The sequence below is a fragment of the Pinus tabuliformis genome, chromosome 6 (genome assembly GCF_031772625.1).
Source record: "Pinus tabuliformis cultivar Carrire ecotype Pingquan chromosome 6, CPIR1, whole genome shotgun sequence".
Lineage (NCBI taxonomy): Eukaryota > Viridiplantae > Streptophyta > Pinopsida > Pinales > Pinaceae > Pinus > Pinus tabuliformis.
The window spans coordinates 776,474,396-776,494,595 of NC_142292.1; the positions used below are offsets into that span (position 1 = coordinate 776,474,396).

The 20,200-nt window shown below is 39.4% G+C and overlaps 1 protein-coding gene across 2 annotated transcripts in view; it reads right to left on the minus strand.

The window, feature by feature from the left end:
* Nucleotides 1-20,200, minus strand: part of EMB2729 (Alpha amylase family protein) — a 421,581-nt gene that overhangs the window by 251,008 nt on the left and 150,373 nt on the right. For both annotated transcript variants that reach the window (XM_089421556.1, XM_089421555.1), the window contains one exon: nucleotides 1,295-1,366. In XM_089421556.1, the coding sequence (XP_089277682.1) occupies nucleotides 1,295-1,366 (72 nt within the window). The remainder of the gene's footprint in view (nucleotides 1-1,294; nucleotides 1,367-20,200) is intronic.

Genomic DNA, 20,200 nt, shown 5'->3' on the forward strand with positions numbered 1-20,200 from the left:
TCAAGAATGACAATAATAAATTTCTCTCTTTACATCAAATACATAAAATCATGATTACATATGTCATTATGAAGACCGAACCTAGTTATACATTTCAACAAGAAAGACGGGAAGTGATAAGTACTGAATATATTGGGAATATCTTGGGCACGCTACTTCAATTAGAGCCTCCCCAAAAGTGCCCTCCCTAAAACCCTAAGGCCTCAAAGGAAGTCCAACCGGACTAGAGTCAAAGACTAACCTCCTAGGTGAAGTGAGGGAACAATAATACAGTCAAGATCAGTCAATCATCCAGTTTACCCCTTGATCAATATTAGTATGCCCAAGCCATTAAGTGAAAGGACATGATTATAGAATGGCTAAAGTACCTATCGATGGATGACCCACCTTTCTTCAAGAACGAATGCCAGATGGGAGAGGGAGATCTGACCAAAGCATGAACTAGAGGATTCTAGCATCATGTCATGTGCTGATCATATAGGGCTGCTGGCTGGCTGTCCAAAGAGGAGAAAAATTTTCTCCTAGGGCTTACCCACTTTTTGGTGGGTAACAGTCCCAATTACCTTTCCTAGTCATTTTTTTGGACACTAATAAAATCATCTCCTGTCAGAATAAAAAATATCATATCGTATGAATTATATAATGTGAATACGTTTAGTTTACACAATTAGAGACTAATGCCTAGAAGTTCAACACAATACCAATTACCTGAAACCCCCCTCAATCCCCATTTTTTGTTCATGTGTCATATCCTATTTGTTTGTCACTTCTTACATCTAATAACATGCATGGAAGAATTGAAGGACCATCAACCTTCTATTTCCTCCAACCAAGGCCTCAACCTTAAATCCACACAAACTTCAGTTTATTAAGCCCTTACAACATGAATAATCTCAATGAGATGTGTATTCAAATCCCTGGACAGAAAATATAGAACATAAACTGATTCCATACTCCTAAATACATTTTTCATCCGCCAAGCCTCTGCTTTCTTACCTCACTCATTCATATACAGTAAATCTGCTTATCAAAATTCTTGATAAAAGAAGGATAACAAAAATGTTTGATCAAATCATTTACTCCTTATGAACTGTAGATTTCTGAAACATTGGCAGCCACTAGGAGGAAGAAATGTCAAAGATATCACCCTTTACTGATCCTTATAATAGCAGCACTGATGACCCCATCAACATAAAACTTCACAAAATGGATTGCATAATTATGAACATAAATATAAGAGTGCACAAATTGAAAATCCAAGTTAGAAAAGGGCATTCGTGTCTTGACAGTTTACCTGGATATGATTTTCTGCATAAACGAGCATTCTTTCATTCTTCTGAATGTTTTTCATCAGTGTATCCACAATCTGCATTAGTACACAGAAATAAGACAAAACTTTGAATAAGAACAATAAGACTTGAAACACTTTCCAAATCCAACTTTATATCTATGTGACACAACTAAAGTGAAGAATCAAACATTACACATCAAGAAAAAAACACAGCATATTTTAGTGTTCAAATTTCAAACAGAGATTGGAAATCAAGCTCTCTTATCTACATCCATTCATATTCCAAAGCATGTAAATCTTACAAATTAGTTATCCATCCCAGGAGGATTAGCTATCCAACAGAGAACGTTATCACACATGGCCTCAAACTTGACCCAAAAATAGGCCCATTTTTCTTGAAAGCACCCACAAGAAACCAGGGAACAGCATGCTATTATCTACGGTAGCTACAACAGAAGGCAGACTTAGATGCAACAAATTAGTATAATATAATAGGAAGCGAATGTTAGTCAGTGTTTTCTTTACTGTATAAAATGTTGCAGAACATTCAGATGTCATAATTGACAGCTGACTGATGTGCATTTTATAGAATCATCTTCAAATCATCAAAGTTCAACACATCAACATTTAAAAGATGATGTTTATTACATACTTTCATAGAACATAATCTAATCTTACTTTCATGATCGAAAACCAGTTTTTGAATTTACCACAGTTAATAGATGGATTGATTTTGCATGCTCTTTTTCTCACAAAATTTCTTCTTGCGATTACCTGTCAAGTGGCCTATTACCCACCCTTTTCTTGGTCAGCCCATTCACTTGATCAGCATACTTATCCAATAAAGGTGGGTCAGCGACCATGAGATACATTAGATATTGTTTCATTCAAAGTGCTTACTTTTAATGTTTTAAGCATCCATGGAAAGATCATGTGTTTAAGTCAGATAATGGATCATAATGTCTGGAAATTAAACTTGCTGCCTTATCTGACCTTGGTGATCATTTTTTTGTTCTAGTCTAATGTAACCACTCTAGGGATTTTCTTTCATTGTCCAGGAGGGGCATAAATAGGAGACCTTCATTGAGATAGTGTGTCCACATATTTCCCTACCTAACACCTGCCATTTATCCCTTTCTCCATTGTCCTTTTTTTTGGGTTGGTTGTTTTCAATCGCCCGTACTAGTTCCCTACTTCTCTCATCGTATGAGAAAAGCGGCTTCGAAATGCCCAAAGGATGATTCAGCTACAAAAAGAAAGAAATAAAGAGCAGGTGCCAAATTTAAAATGCTAAAAAGTGACAAGGGATGAATTATAATAATAAGCAAAGTTAGCTTGTGTTAGCGCTTGAAATTTCACCTCAGGCTGAGAAAGGCAAACTCCAAGGCAACATCAAACCACTTAGCCTCGTAGCTAGCCCTACGGGGCAAGAGAGGGCTCTCTCCGGTATATCTCGGTAACGATCTTCAATGGGCGAGATAACCAAAAAGGGAACACTGATTTTAGGCTAGTAAACTGATAAAAATGTTTGATTTGGGATTTTTAGGGTTTTGGTGGAAAATTGGGGAAAGGCAATTTTGGGTGCGGGGATTGGACACAATTTTCGCAGGGGGTTCTTTGGGGCAAGGTAGGAGACTGTATTGATGCCTTTAAATTAAGTGGATGGATAAGAATGACCGGTGAAGAGCTAAAGAGAGCAAGAAACCTTCTAGAGTTCTCTTTAGACGGATGAAAACATAAATATTAAGCAAACTTAAAAGCAGAGCATGACAAACATGAATTCTACTTTAACACTTCATTCGCCTAATTTGCAGAAGGAAAAGTAAGATGATGAATCACATAACAAATTTACAAGTACAAAGAGATACACACCATCAATACATGTAACCACAGGAATCCCAAAAAAGACTGCAAAACCCTGGTCTTTCTTCCTTTGCCAAAATTGCAGAGATACAATGAATAATACAATAGAGCTTCTCCCTCAAGAGTCCAACCCTCCAACCCCTGAAAATGACTAATAAAATACATAATATAGGCAATCTAACATCTTTCCTTGCCTCTAGGGGTCGAGCTCACTATCCTAGGAGCTGTTTCAACCAATTCTAAACTGAGCACTAAAATCTAGGCAATCAAAACAACTTGCCTCTATAAGCTAGTAAACCAATTCATTCATTAAATTTTTGCTATTTTATGAATGAATCTTCTAGAATAGGTAAATAAGTGTCATGTCATTATGAAAATACATTAATTACATCAAAGAGAGTGAAAAATCCCATCACAAGTCAAAACTGGTCAAAGCTGGGCGAATTCCTGAGCTGTAGATGAATTCCTGTGAAAACTGCCCAACGGGTCGCGCACTTTTCCTGAACGGGTCGCGCTACTTTGGAGCTGATTTTGAGGTACTTCCAGGTGTCCAAATGAGGCAAAAGTGGGCTTGTTGGAAAGGTCTGGATGTCTACTTTCCAACCCAAGTGGAATTTCTAAATTTGGTGGTCATTTGCCCCTCCAAAATTGCAATCTCCCAAGACTGCTTCCTGTGTGTCAAAAATGTGGTAGAAAGTCATTTTTTGCTTGTTTTTTGACTTTATGGAGGCCCAAAACTTGGTGAAATTTCTTGGCAATGGCTGAGCAAGTGTAACTTTCCATGACAAATCCAGAAATGTTGAGTTTTCCCAAAATGGAGTTGCCCAACGAAAGGGTCGCGCGCGGCACGCAACCCATTGGTGGAGAAAACTTGTTTTTTGCCCAAAAAATCACAAATGACCCAAAATGCTCAAAATTTTTTGAAATTTGTGCTGGAGTTGAGTTATTTAGCATCATGCTCCTTCAAGGAAGCCTCAGCCAACATATGGAGGGGATCGGACCTTTTCCTTTGTTTTTGTGCTTTGGCCAGCCGTCTTTGGAGCACCTTCATTTTTGCCTTGCATACGTGCATTCGTGCCCAATAGTGATTTTTCATGTCCCTGAGCAAGTCCTTATCTTGGTTGGCCTTGGCCAGCAACCTCTCCAAATGAGCATTGACCCGGAGAAGCATAGCCTCTCGCTCAACGGGTACCAAATCGCTGGGTCTCTTTCAAGCCAAGTTTCGGTCCTCATGGATCCTCCGCAACTCATCAAGAGTGTGCTCCTCCTCAAGTTGCTTGTTGCGCTGCTCTAAGTAGGTGATTGTCCAATTTGCCCTTTCCAATCTTTGCTGCAATGAATCATTTTCAGCTCTTAGGTGCTGAATGATCTCCTTTGACTCTAGGCTAGGAGAACTGATGTCAAGATCAACCACCTCTATGCCTGGAACACCTGATGGCCCCTCATCAATCTTCGGTTGTTTGCCTCTCTCTGGTATCTCTGCTGTTGTCGGAGACGAGGCCCTTTCCACCTGGTGTGGAGATAACACTCGTGGTGCTAATGAAGAAGGCGAGACCCCTTCCACCTGGTGTGGAGAAAATACTCGCCTAGCTGCTGCAAATAAGGCCCTGTGGCCTCTCTGATATGTGACCAATGGAGGAGAGCTGACATGTCTGGTCTCAGGAATATCATGCTGCTGTGAAGGCCCTCCCTCCTCATGAACAACCTCAGGGGGTGATGATGCTGATGCTGTGAAAAAATCCCGAGAGATAAAATCCTCCCATGGGATACCCTGCTGAGCCAACTGATGTATGACCACAAGCTGGATCAAACCATAATGATAGATGCTCTTGTGCTGCTGTGTTGGACTCCTTTTCTGCACCAAGGGCACCATCCTCTCAATATTCTGGCACAGGAAAACAGGGATGTTCATCATCCGTACCCGTGTGAAATGCATCAACAAACGAATATGGTATGAATACACACATGAAAATCTGCCCTCACAGGTGAAATAGCGCATGATAAGCCTCATCAAGGGAACATACTCATCCCTCAAAAATCTGAAAGGAACTACACCAGTCATGTGTCTCATAAAGGCAAGTTTAATGTAGGACTCATACTGAAATCTATCCAACAGTTTGCGCTTGTTCCATACTTCTCCAACATTAGGTATCCTCGTTGCTTGGGCAATCATCTCAGGTGTCAATGTGAAATCCACCCCTGTAAGGTTCACATGCCCATCATGCAAATGCAAAACAAACAAGCGGGCCAATTCCCTATGATGCTGGATTTGAGAGATCCTCTCACAAAATTCATAACATGACAGATAGCGGAAACATGTGACTGCAATTGGACAAGCCTGCAAATCGGTCAAAGAGGTGGGCTCCTCTCTCTTATGGTGACCACTCTTACCACCCCTGTGAGGCCTCCTTTGTACCTCAACCTCCGGAGTTGACTCACGGTCATCACTTTGCTCATAGTCGCTCTCGGTTTCTGACATGGTTTTGAGAGCAAAGAGGCTGGAATGTACTGTTGCTTCTGCTCAAAAATCTGTTGTTTAATTATTGAAATGTTGTTTCAAGGGGACAAATAGCACAAGGGAAATGTTAGGGAAGGGAAACTTTTAAGGGAAATTGGGAAAAATATATGAAATAGGGAGTTTAAGGGAAGGAATGATGATATATCCCATCACACAATTATCATTTGCAAAGTTTTTATGAGAAACAGGGTTTAGGATTAGATTCTTGATTTTTAGGAATAGGGGTAGGGTTTTAGGGCTTTTGGTATTTTTGGTAGAGAGATTGAGTAAAAATGATGAGGGAGGTGGAAATAGGATGTAGGGAAAAAGTGAGGGTGAAAAGGACAACCTTGAAAACAACAAGACAAACCCTAGCTCAACCAACACTCTGACCTTCTTGAGCAAATATGCATTGGATTCATTATTTCAAAATGATGACTTTAAAATACATTCTCATGCTTTTCAAGCTTTGGCAAACAATGTATTTTAATGATGGGAGGCCTACCTACAACCTTGAAGCAATCCGGGGTTATTTAGCAGCTTACTGGCGAAATTTGGCAGAGGAATTCCCAACAGGTCGCGCGCACTGCCCAACGGGTCGCGCGCCCTCAACGGGTCGCGCCTGTGTAATTCCTGAACTGGAATGAGCAGCCTGACGAGTCACGCTCGCCCAACGAGTCGTGCGCCAGTCTCAATGGGTCGCGCGCAGGCAGACTAGACAAACTCGCCCAAATTTTCTTCAAAACGATTCTCTCTATTGCTTTGAGGCACAATGAAGACTAAATGGAGGGAGAAAGGGGCTTTACAGTCTTGTTTTAAATTAATTTCATTTCAAACCCTCTTTCTAATATTTATCATGACACTTTTTCAAACCTTGAATGCTACTGACTTTATGGTTTCCTTTTGTCCTGAAATTGGTTGAATTGATGTTTTTCTTGAAAATTTTTGCAGGGATAGCTTCTGAGGAATCTTGGCAAAGGGGACCAGGGCTGCACGCTGACTTTCAAAGAATTTTGAATTTTTACAACTTTTTACAAAGTTTTGAGAAAATGACCTTGGGCTTTAAAAACAGGGTTTTTAAATCCAAGGTAAAAATTAGCTGTACAAGATGAAATCTTTTGAAGAAACACTTCGATAGTCATCCCTCTGGCCTGCTGGGCATTTATTGACTTTTAAAGACCTGACCTTAAAGACAAATTGGACCCAAACCCTAGACCTAGGACTTTTGACCTCAAGACAAGACAATCAACCTTAAAAGAGTTTATTGACTGAAACAACTTGATCCAGCAGTGCCAAGAGGGGAATAAAGACACCAGCTCCTCCATCAGGGTTATGGCATGCCTAATGGAATGCAAATGAGATAACACTGATGAGACACCTACTTATGCAAATGCAAAGAGCTTTGATCGCTGATGGAGGGCTACTAGACCGACTCTAACAGCTTGAACTCTAGCCCATCATGTGAGGCCATCACCCTAGTCCCATGCACATCATGATCTATCAGAATAAAAGGGTGTCCACATCCCAACCCCTTTAAGCAACGACTTCCCATCTTAAATGTTAAATTTCCACTGTTCTATGTTGTTACAATCACTTCAGCCCAATTCTTATCTTCAATTAGCAATCTTTCCAAAACAATTTAATCATCCAATGATCAATAACAATTGTAGATAGAACAATAAATGAAATGAACAGTAAAAGACAATCAAAAGCAATAACAAGAGACATCAAATTTGGCCAAAGACCAGGGAAAAACCCCACAAGGGGGAAAGCCCTTTCAAATTCTTTTTCTTATTAGATTGTCATAAAATTTTCAGCAAAGGGAAAACCCTTTCAAATTCTTTTTCTTATTAGATTGTCATAAAATTTTCAGCAAAGGGTACGATGATTCAATCCATCAACAAAAAGAGTCAAAGTCAATTCTTTGCTATCAGAGAGATCAAACAACCAATATCCAATAGATGAACCTCAAAGTCAAAGCTGGTCAAGATTCCAATATGCAAAAGTCAACAAATTTAGAGAAAATAAACTTTCTGTAGCTCGCAAATCGTCGAAAGACAACTTTCGGTAGCTATAGAATGGCGACTTTCAGTAGCTCGCAGATCACAGACTTTTTGTAGTTAGCAAATAGCAGAAAGACAACTTTCAGTAGCTGCAGAATGGCGACTTTCGGCATCTCGTAGATTTCGGACTTTCTGTAGCTCGGCCCTGCAATTTCAAAAGTGTATGAACCAATGAATGAATGATGTGATGTGTGATCAGATGCCTCCAAATGATGTGAAGTGATGTCTATTTATATGTGTTGAAGGGGGTTGAATTTACTCTTCCAGGCCGACTTGAACTTTTGTGCACATGTGGGTCTCACATTAAAAATAATATTTTTTCCTTGACCAAATTAAATTCTTCAAGGCCTAGTAGGGGTCTTTCTTGATGATGAAGGTTGTCCAATGGAGAGAATTTGTCCTTGAGCTGCAAAATTAACACTCCCTCTCAGCTAGGGAAAAATTTCTGACTACATCATAAGTCCCATCTCAAATGTCTCATCATCATCAAGTCAAATATCGTCTCTGCTCATCTCTACTCATTTGTAAACACTCTCAAAACTAACAGAGGAAGAATCTGACATCATAGGGGAGCTCAAGCTACCATCCTTTATCCAAGAACAATAGGCAAGATACGAATTACCATGGAAGGTAAGGATCATAACTATCCTATTGTCTGTTGATCTTCCCATTAGGACCCTAAAGAGTCAAGTGGTAAAACACCTGCATCCACTACCTTGGGAGGAGATATAAGGATCACACACAACCCAAGGTACTTGGAGGAGATACACAATTACCCTGCAAGGTAAGGATCAGACATGCCCAAGTCACCTCTCAACCCATTGGCCAGATGGGGAGGAACAATCTAAACAAGCCCATCTTGTGGGTAGGATGTATACTGGGGTATATTTGGCAAGGGGAAATACACAATTATCGTGAGGTAAGGATCAGACACAACCCTGATATGACAATAGGGAAGATACACATTTAACGTGAGGTAAGGATCAGACACACCTTATTGTCCACAAATTTCCTCATCCCTAAGAGCTTTCCAGCTCAATTCCACACCCTAGAAGCTTAGATGGGGGGAAGACCATTGCTCAGTGTCCTCGATCAACTGGGACCCTTGTCCTAGAGGGTCACATCCATCAGTCCAAGTTTCTCTCTAAAGACCAAGAACTTCGCTTTTGGCAAAGCCTTGGTGAGAATGTTCGCAATCTACTCATCAGTTGAAATTTGACAGTGTCTCAGGACTCCTATCTACACCGTGTCACGTATATAGTGATATCTTATCTCAATATGCTTGGACTTGCCATGAAACACAAGATTCTCTCCCAATCGGATCCCACTCTTGTCAACGCAATATATCCCTGCCTTATCCAGGACCTACTCAAACATCTCTCCAAAGAGCTTCCTCAACCAAACTGCCTCACAGCTAACCATGCTAGTAGCAATATATTCTATCTCTATCGTGCTTAAATCCGCAGACTTATCTTTCCTATGCATCCAAGATATCATGGCAAATCCAAAGCTAAAGCAGAACCCAAATGTGCTCCTCTTGTCGATGACACTTCCATCCCAGTCTACATCAGTGTATCCATGAAGTCATATGTCTCTGGCAACATATATCAAACAAGTATTGATCGTCCCATGCAAATATCTTAGCACATGCTTGGCAACAACCCAGAGTGCATGAAGAGGCTTGGTCATAAATTTATGCAAGGTGTTCACTACAAAACATATATCAAGATAGGTGTTCACAAGAAACATCAATGCTCCAATCAATTGACAATACTCAGAAGGGTTAGCCAAGCCGGGTCCAGTAGCATCTCCAAATAACTTTTTAAAGTTCATTTCTATCGGTGTGACCAAGAACTTGCATTCTACCCTCCCAAATCTTTCCAACAACTTCACAATATATTTTCCTAGGGAGGTCTCTCTGGGTGTTTTCCATAATTCTAATCCCAAGACGTAATGCATTAAACCAAGATCTTTCATTTCAAACTCAGAGGCCATTTCCCTCTTACACTCGAGCATCAAAGGCTCACTACCTATCAAGAATAGATCAACAACATATAAAACCAAAATCAAAGTCATACCTTGGACCACTTTGAAGTAGAGGTTCGGATCAACACTACTTCTTGTGAAGCCAAGCTTCACAAAGTAATTATCAATACGGGCATACCAGGATTTGGGAGCTTGTTTCAAACCATATAATGCTTTCTTCAACCTGCAGACACGATTCTTCCTATCCTTCACTTCAAATTCTTGAGGCTGCTCAACATATACTTCTTCCTGTAGTATGCCATGAAGAAATGTCGTCTTTACATCCATCTGATGAAGTGTCCATCCTTGACTAGCAGCCAGGGCAAAAATTGATCTAATGATGGTGTAGCGGGCAACAAGTGCAAAGATGTCATCATAATATTCTCCCTCTTTCTGGGAGAATCCTCTAGCCACAAACCTTACCTTCTATTTTTCAAATCTTCCATCAACTCCATGTTTGATCTTGTACAGTTGAGAAATCTAGGGCATCAACAATTAGGTGATTTCTCTTCATTAGTAATTGCTTGTGAGTGACTTTTACTTCATTAGATTAGGATCTTCTAGTTGCTTATGTTATAAGTGTTCTTCTTCATCAAACAGTTACCAATGTATGAACATAAATAGACAAGAGACACAAAATGTAGGTTATCAGCCAGGGCCAAAGCCTCTCACTCTTTGATAGGAAAACCCGCACAAATTCTTCTTATAGAGATTCCAATTGATGAATACCAAGACCAAGACCCTTGACCTATTAGCCACTCAAAGACCAAGACACTAGTTCTTTGTCTTCTGCTCTTTTTCTTCTTCTTGACTCCTCTTCCTCTTCGACCTTCTTAACAATGATATCATCTCCTCAACAAACTGTAGATATATTAGATATGGCACCGAAACATGTCAATGTAATGTCACCAAAATGTGACCACTGTAGCAGCACCAAAACATTGTGATAGATCTCAAAATAGCACGACACAATTGTCTCCATAATAGCACCAAGTTGTGGCTTCTTCAAAGGACCGAAGTGTAGTATATATACCTCTATCAAACTGTGTTCCTCTGTTGTAGCACCGAGATTCTTATCTCACGAAATCCAAACTGTTATTCTTAGACAAAACATCATTGTCCCTTCATAACTCCTCACTGTCCCTTCCAAACTATTCTCTTTTCTGTCATCCAAGTCTTAGAGGGATCTGAATTCCCTTGACTGAACTATGTACCCTTATCCGAGTTTCTGAAGTGATGTCCAAACTTGTTGCTCCCATTGTTCATCTGAAATTCAAAGAGATGTCTGAACTGTCTTCTTCTAAAATGTGAAGATCCTACACACCTATATATAGTTGTTGTCCCATAAATAAGCCAACCTGTGCTTGTCCGAATAGGTGTGTCTCCATAATGTGAATCCGACATATCTTATTCATTTCATCTTGAGGCCGACTTGAAGAGGAGAAACATGTGCTTGCCTTGGAGGGCTATTAGATAATCCTATAGACTTAAATACATTTGTAACATGCCCAAGAAGGGTTCTTCATACATCACATTGACTCTTTGACTTTTATGACAAATCCTAAAGGCTCTCAATGGGAGCCACCTAAAAATAAAACCTCTTGCTCATGAAACCCATGAAGCAAGCATAATATTTTTATTTTCTTCTTTTCATCATTTACAAAAATCACAATTACATGTCATTATGAAGACCAAACCTAGTTACACTTTTCAACACTCCCTCTTAACTACGGAGGTATTCATAATGGTACTTGTTCATTCTCAATTTGAAGAATTTCTCAAAAGAAGAATTGGATTGGTAACCCATTTGTATAGCATCATATCAACCAGCATTGTTACATCGCAAGGCCTTGACCAACATATCTATCTCTCCACAAGATCTGAGCTCAATGCTAGCGAGACCAATGATTTATAGACACCCTAATCATTCTCTCTTGGAACATACCCCACCCGGGTTCTCAGGGTGTGTTCCATCAGGACTATTCTTATCTTGGACTCCCTAGTCCTTAAAGAATATTGGTCCTCCACGACTCCTCTTATCTTGGATGCCCTATCTCATCCTCAAAGAGTATCGGATGCCAAATGATTACCCAATCTTCCATTCTGTCTTCCCAGGTGAAGACAAGAATGATGTGTCTATCTCTCCCTCTTAATTAGGGAGGGCATACCTATTCCAATAAAGGAATGTACTCATTCCTACATAAGGAATGTACTAAGCTCCCTCTTGGCTTAGGAATTTCCAAGTTTCTTCCAAGAAAGAAACTTTTTCTAGGCTCCCTCTTAATTAGGGACCTACAGTAGCTCTTCACAACCAGCTACTTGAATAACTCCTTCCTTTGATGTCATGAATTTCTTCTTTGTTACAAAGTCTTCATCTTTCTTCATAGGGCACAGACCATCCATCACTTTCATTCATGAGTCAGTGATGTCATCATCCCTTTCATCAGAAAGTGATTCATCAGTCTACGTTTGGCCTTGCTTCATGGCATGTTTCCTTCTTCATACAATTTTCTTTGGAAGGATCTTGCATCCTTCTGCATGGTCCTCTGGGAAGACATCAACAATTCTTCCTATGGCAGACCTGCATAAGCCCATCCAAATATTTGTTCAAAAATAAGAAGTGAACAATTAAATCAAAATTAACTTTGTGATGGCCTTTCATCATGACATCTTCTAGTTTGCATCAGCATCCTACATACATGTTGACATATCTCCCAAAGATATCCATTGTCAAGGATCTCCATCTTTTTTCAGACTTCCATCAGAGTCTTCATATCTTTCCGGGAGATATCCTAGTCAAATCTTCTTGGCCCCTGATGTTGAATGCCTTCTTCCATGGTTGCATAGTCTATGGTCTCTTCCTTTCTTTCTTCACATACTTCATTCCCAGGAACTTTCAATCAGAGTTCCTTTAATCATTGTCAACCACCTCATTTTCATAAGAGGACATATTATGTTGATTTCATCTAGTGTCACCCATGCCTTCTGACATCCTTTCATAAGAGGAGATTCCTTTCCTTTGATCATGCTTCTCAAGATAGAGTAGTGATCCATGTTACCTGCAACCATACAACATGATTTTATAATATTGAATACAAGCATACATACCTCATTTACCTTTAGGCCATCTAGGCTTCTTTCAGCAACTTCATTGATCTGCTTCATCTCTTATGTCATGACATTGTCATCCCAACACTTGCTTCCTCTCTAGATTGGTGAACCTTATGATGGAGTTTCCATCAGAGAATCTTGAGGATCTTGCATATCCCTATCCAATATATGTTACCCTTTTGATGTATGATGAGCCTTGTCCTAGATGACTTCTTCCTTTCCTTAAGCTTCCAGTGAGGTTCCCAAGAGCTATATCCTTCATAGTTCACTGCCATAGATTTTGTTCCAGACATCCTTCATGTTTCTTGTGGTGATGTTATGAGCTCTTACTTTTAATGCTTTTCTTCTTTCTTAGACTTCCTCCTTTCAGCTTTCGCCACTTCTTCGGTAAAATGGACATCTTCTCTATCTTCCTTGTTATTACCCTTCTTAAGCTTAGGACAATTTTTTATGTAACACTCATAGATTGAATCTTAGCTATGTTCTTCTTTCCTTTCGACAAATGTCTGATTCTTTTTTGCCCTTAACTTGTCTTCTCCTATCTTGCATAGAGACCACACGTTGTTGAATGGGATAGCCTTCTTATCCTCGTAGACATTTGTTACCTTGTTCATTAGTTAGTGTATTTAGAACAATGAGGATTATCTCTCCCAGATCTTGCAATTGAGATCTTATGAAGATAACCCTTTATCCTTTGATACCTTCAATTTTGTGTAGATCAGATCTAAGTGATGTGACCTTCTTTATAGCATCTTCAGAGAATAGTTTTATTAGATTTCCTTTGATGTCTCCAATCCTGCTATATGGAGAATGAAAGGACTTTTGACTGATTTCATAAGAATCCCTTGAGTCCTTTGATCTCTTTCCATGTATTATATAATGCTTGACCTTCGGATGGTTTGGAGACTTTTCTAATGACTTCATTTCCTTCGAGGATTATTTCTATCCTACTTTTCCATGCAAGGAAGTTTAATGACCCAACGAGCTTATAGATCTCCTTGCAAAACGAAGTCATTTTACTAGATTAAATTATAGAATAAAGATACTTGACAAGTGAAGATGAAATCTTCAACTTGATCACTTTGATAGAGGTTGATGAAGATGTATTAGTGCCCTTTTGAATGATCTTTTTCCAAATGAAATCCCTTCTTCAATAAAAAGGAGGTTGCCTCTTTTATAATGACAACACCTTTGATCTAGCTCCCTTTGATGATGGTGATTGATGAGGATGTCTTGATGCTTCCTCAAATGATCTTCTTTGAGGATAAGGGAGGGGATCTTGCTTCAATGAGAGGGAACTTGCCTTATAGCCTTTTGAAGATGATGACAAAGCCCTCTAGCCTTCAAGGTACTTCGACTTTCCAGGTGGTGAATGAGTGCAAATCAGAAATGCTTCTCTTGGATGTCTATACTTTGGGCTACCTTGCATTGTAGATCTCTTCGACTTGAAGAGGATCTTTGTGGTCTTTTAATGGTGACTTGTGTTGGTGTAGACTGCTTCTTCGATCTAGGGATTGATTCTTCAATGTAGATTTTGAACTTTTGCTTTGATGTCCTTCGACTTGCTTTGATGCCTTTCTTGAAACTCAATCCTTTTGTGTCTCTTTGATTGCATGCCCTTTTCTTGACTTTGACACCTTAGCTCTGATACCACGTTGAGAAATCTAGAGCATCATGAATTAGGTGATTTCTCTTCATTAATAACTACTTGTGAGTGTTCTTCATCAAACAGTTACCAACGCATGAACATAAATAGACAAGAGACATAGAATGTAGGCTATCAGCCAGGGACAAAAGCTCTCACTCTTTGAGAGGAAAATCCACAAATATTCTTCTTATGGAGATTCCAATTGACGAATACCAAGACCAAGACCCATGACCTATTAGTCACTCCAAGACAAAGACACAAGTTTTTTGTCTTCTACTCTTTTTCTTCTTCTTGACTCCTCTTCCTCTTCGACCTTTTTAACACTGAGATCATCTCCTCAACAAATTGTAGAGATACTAGATATGGCACAGAAACATGTCAATGTAATGTCACCAAAATGTGACCATTGTAGCAGCACTGAAACACTGTGATAGATCTCAGAATAGCACCACACAGTGGTCTCCATAATAGCACTGAGTTGTGGCTTCTTCAAAGGACCGAACTGTAGTATATATACCTCTATCAAACGGTGTTCCTCTGTTGTAGCACTGAGATTCTTATCTCATGAAATCTGAATTGTTGTTCCTAGACAACTTCGTTGTCCCTTCATCACTCCTCGTTCTCCCTTCCAAACTATTCTCTTTTCTGTGATCCGGATCTTAGAGGGATCTGAATTCCCTTGACTAAACTGTGTACCCTTATCCGAGTTTCTAAGGTGAAGTCCGAACTTGTTGCACCCATTATTCATCTGAAATTCAAAGAGATGTTTGAACTATCTTCCTTTGAAATGTAAAGATCCTACACACCTATATATAGTTGTTGTCACATAAATAAGCCGACCTATGCTTGTTTGAATAGGTGTGTCTCTATAATGTGAAGTCAACATGTGTTCTTCATTTCATCTTGGGGCTGACTTGAAGAGGAGAAACATGTGCTTGTCTTGGAGGGCTATTAGACAATCTTATACACTTAAATACATTTGTAACATGCCCAAGGAGGGTTCTTTATACATGACATTGACTCTTTGACTTTAATGACAAATCCTAAAGGCTCTCAATGGGAGCCACCTAAAAATAAAATCTCTTTCTCATGAAACCCATGAAGCAAGCATAATAATTTTATTTTCTTCTTTTCATCATTTACAAAAATCACAATTACATGTCATTATGAAGACTAAACCTAGTTACACTTTTCAACATGTACAACCATTTTGAGGTTATGACGAACCTTCCTTTCGGTCTCGGAACAACATCCAATACATCGTTCTTCAATATGGATTCATACTCTTCGGCCATAGCATCCTTCCAAACTTGTTTTCTCACTGCTTCTTCAAAGGTGTGAGGTTTAGCCTAAATGATGTTGCTCATAGCTACAATGTATCCTTGCTATCTGCATGGCTTCTTGCTTTCTCTAAAGGTCCCTTTGGCGAGAATATGTCTCTTAGCATCCTGTAATGTGTCATGAAGCCATAAGGGTCTCTTTTTGGCAGGGGGTCACATGGAGGAGGATCTAATGGGTTCATAGACTCCATGGGATCATCATCAACATCTTTCTTTGGCTCGGGCATAAAAGGACCTTCTATTAAATCCATAGCATCATCTTTCTTCTTAGGAGGAGGCGGAGGTGTTGAAGGAAGTGTAACTAGGTTTGATCGTCATAAATGTATTTTTGATATTTGTACTTATTCGAGAAAAGAAATATTATTTTTATAATATATGAGTATGAGTTTCTTGCTCATTGAAGTAGGTCTAGCACACGTCAAAGTGCTATAGGTGAGTCAAATAGTCAAGAGTAAATATTGAAGGCCTTAAAGGCATGTTACACCATGTATAAATATATATTAAAGTCAAAGGGAAAACCTCCAAGCAAAGTCAAGTCTACTCCTATGACATGGCACCTTCAAGAAGCTCCTTCAAGCATGCTACACCACCATGGAAGCTATCCGCAAACTACTCAACAAATCAGCCTACAATCTGCCCTCAAAGTCGGCCTACAAACAGAGGACTAATCGGCCTTCTAGTCGGCCTAAATGGAGGGACAGTCCTCTATTTATAGAGGCAATCCACTCCAAAGATAACGTACAACTTGAGCTCTTAAATCCGCAAGGGATAGAAGACAAAGAGGAACGAAGGAAGTCGAGGTAAAAGGTCTACAAGGTGCAGCAAAGAAATAAGAAAGGACAGCGAAGGTAAAGGACTGTTTCTAGTGCTAGAAACAATCACACATGCAAGGAAGGGGAAAATCTGCAAGTATGACAGCAGGGACACACAATCTATAGTTTTGTGTTGTTTGGGTTTGACTCTAGACTCACAAGGTCTCTCAAGACAAGCGAAGGAAGAAAGACCCTAATACACTAAGGGTACTCTCCACACGTGCAAGAAACTAGGACGGAAGAATAGCAGAACAGTCACACACTTGAGAAGGATCTCAGTTGGTCAAAGATATACTTGAGCAAGGGATAGAAGAGTAACACTTTATTTAGAAGACTCATTCAAGGAAGGTCTAACTCTAGACAAGAATCATAGCAAGAAGAAGAAGTGTCAGAAGTAGGAGGACGAAGTGTCGAGAAACAAAGTGCCAGAAGAAGTGTCGGGGTATATGGTGCAGAAAGGAGTGGAGACTTGACTTGTGCTTGGAGGATCTCTTTCTCAGGGGTCTAGGGTTTGGCATTGATCAATAGAAGCTTCAATAAGAGAAATTCACTAAAGGGTTTTCCTCTCAAGAGAAGAGAGGTTTTGGCCCTGGCAGAGAGCCAACATCTTGTGTTCTTGTTCTTATGTTTTGGTAGCAGTTTGATGAAGTACACACACATGCACTAATAAGAAGAAGAAGAAGATTAAGCTAACTAGAAAAAAGTAAAAAGACTCCACAAATTGTTATCGAGTAACAAAGAATCACACTACACTACTTTGCCCTAGATTCTTCAACATGGTATCAAAGTTAAGGTGACACATCAAGGAAAGGGCAACGCAAGAACACTCATCAAGGGGAAGCATCTACAAAGTTGAAGCAACAAGCCTAGAAGTCTCAATTACTTCAAGGACAAGAAGGGTCTACAATCCATCATTCTTCAAGGAGGTCTACAAAGCTAGAAGAAGAGCCTTGCATAAAGGCAACTACAAAAGAAGAGAAGATTGAAGTAGGACCTACATCAAGCTACAAGTCTTCAAGCAAACCTCATCACCAAGCAAGTCCACTTGGAGAAGGCAACATGAAGAACATCAAGATCTAAGGAAGACAAGCCATCAAGCCTTCAAGGATGAAGCAAATCCATTACATCTCAAAATCTATCAAGTATGTACATGTCCCCTTCTGAATATACATAAATGTCTTTTTGCAAGGAAAGCAATAAATTCATAGGTACCAATAACTTTCTTGCATGGAAGAAGAGGATTGGTCTACTTCTCAAGGAGAATGAACTCTTAGAACATGTCAAAGGGAATATCACTATCCCTAATAAGGAACAGACTCAAACCTTAGCCAAGTACAATAAGGATGAGACAAGAGCTCGAAGGATTCTGATAGAATCAATCAAAGACTCTCTCACTCCATATGTCTCGAAGTTTGAGACATCCAAAGAAATTTATGATAAGCTATTAGAGCTACGGTATCCACAACCGGAGAAGCAATATCTCTAAGGAATGAATTGTATAAGGTGAAGATAACCAAAGAAGGAATAGCTCCCTACTTCATGAAAATCTCTGAAATGAGAGATCAACTTCAAGAGCTTGGGGAAGTCATGTCTAACAAAGAGATGACAACTGTAGTACTCAATGCTCTACCTAAGGAGTGGGGAAACTTCAAATCAAGCATATATGCCAAGAAGGAAGCAACCACTCTCAGTGAATTGTGGTATCTATGCAGAGCAGAGGAAACCAGACTTAAGGAAAAAGAAGATGTGGGATCAGAGGAGCAAGCATTTGCTACCATGGCCAAAAGAAATGGTAAATTTGGAAAATTTGGTCCACAAAGAACAAACAACAAAGACATGTCCAAGATCCAATGCTTTCGATGCCAAGAATATGGACATTACAAAAGGAATTGCCCTAAGTTTAAGAAGGACAACAACAAAAAAAGAAAGAAGGAAGAAGCTCACTTGACTCGAGGTGAAAGAAGAAGGAAAGAAGCAAAAGAAGGAACACTTGACTCGAGGTGAAAGAAGAAGGAAAGAAGCAAAAGAAGGAAGATCCTCCGGATCTCTACTATGACTAGGGCAATCTCTTTACTTCTAAACTTCTTATAAAGTTTTGAGTAATATAGGAGCATGTAGGAATAAGATTAATATTGCATCGCTAGAAACATCCTCTAGAATCTAGAAGCATGATGTACATAGAATTCTAGATACTCATGAAGATGTAGCATTTATGATAAGAACAAAAATGCATAAGTAGAAATATCTTCTAGAATATAGGAGCATGGCAGATATAACTCAAGATATTCATGTAGAAGAAGCATACCTAGTATAGGACCTCATACACGATGAAAGGAAAAATTGATCATGATTAAGAATCTTAGAAGACCTCCATCATCAAAAGAAAGGAAACATTTGCAAGGGAAGGATCTTTAAGATCCTATGATGGAATCTTCAAAAGAATGTTCATGAACCAAGGAAGATATCTCATTAGGAATCCCATTCATGGGATTCAAGAAAAGGATGATATACAGGCAAGCTAAGATGAAGCAAGAAAGGCCACACCAAAGGATGATTAAAGGAGAATCAAGATGAGGTGTGTATGCACTAAAGTTTAGTCATGTTATCATTTGTATATTATTGAGTCATGGGATAGTTCTATAACATGATCAAGCATGAAAGAACCTCTTTCACCAAGAACATGCTCGAAGGCATGTACCACAATGCAATGAAGGTCAAAAAAAGAATATGCCCACATAAGGAGTATAAGATTGGTGACTAAGAAGCAAGAAGAAATGCTGACAACTCCAGGAAGCAAGCAATGAAGGAATGCTCTCACAAGAAGCATTAGATGGTTGACCTACCTATCGAATAAGAAGCAAATGAACAAAGAGATCAAGCATGTGGAAGAACACCATGATCACCGAGAATCACTATCTAACAAGATACTTTGAAGATATCCCCCGAAAGAAGGCAAGACAACTCTGATAAAGAAAGAAAGGACCCTTGACACCTATGAAGGCCATGGAGATATAAAATATGCTAACTGATTCTACTCTACGAAGATGTCGTGATGAAGAAACCATCCAACAAAAAGCAATGTTGAAGCAATATCAGGATAAAGTCATGATGGGCTACTAGGTCGAAGCATGTAAACAAGCAAGTACAACGAAGAATCCATGAGAAGTATATTCTGAAGCATGGACAAGATGACAAAGGAGTAGCCAAGATGACAAAAAAACCTAATGTATGACATTAAAGCCACTTGTTGCGTGACATGAAAGATGAAAGGAACCCAAAGTGAACTACAAGGGACCATCCATGGTATAACCAAGAAGTCGGGATTTAGGCAATAAGAACAAGACATAGGCCTAGGACACCTAATAAAAAACCTCACATGGTTATTACAATGTTTTTGACTTGTGACACTGGGCTTACAATGGTGGTGATAAATAATGCAAAAAGATTTTGTATGTACCCCTGCTAACATGAGCGGTAATAGGGACCATTGTCTATGACTTAGATCATCGAAGAAAAAGTATTCTTTAGTTACCCCTAGATGTAAGGGTAA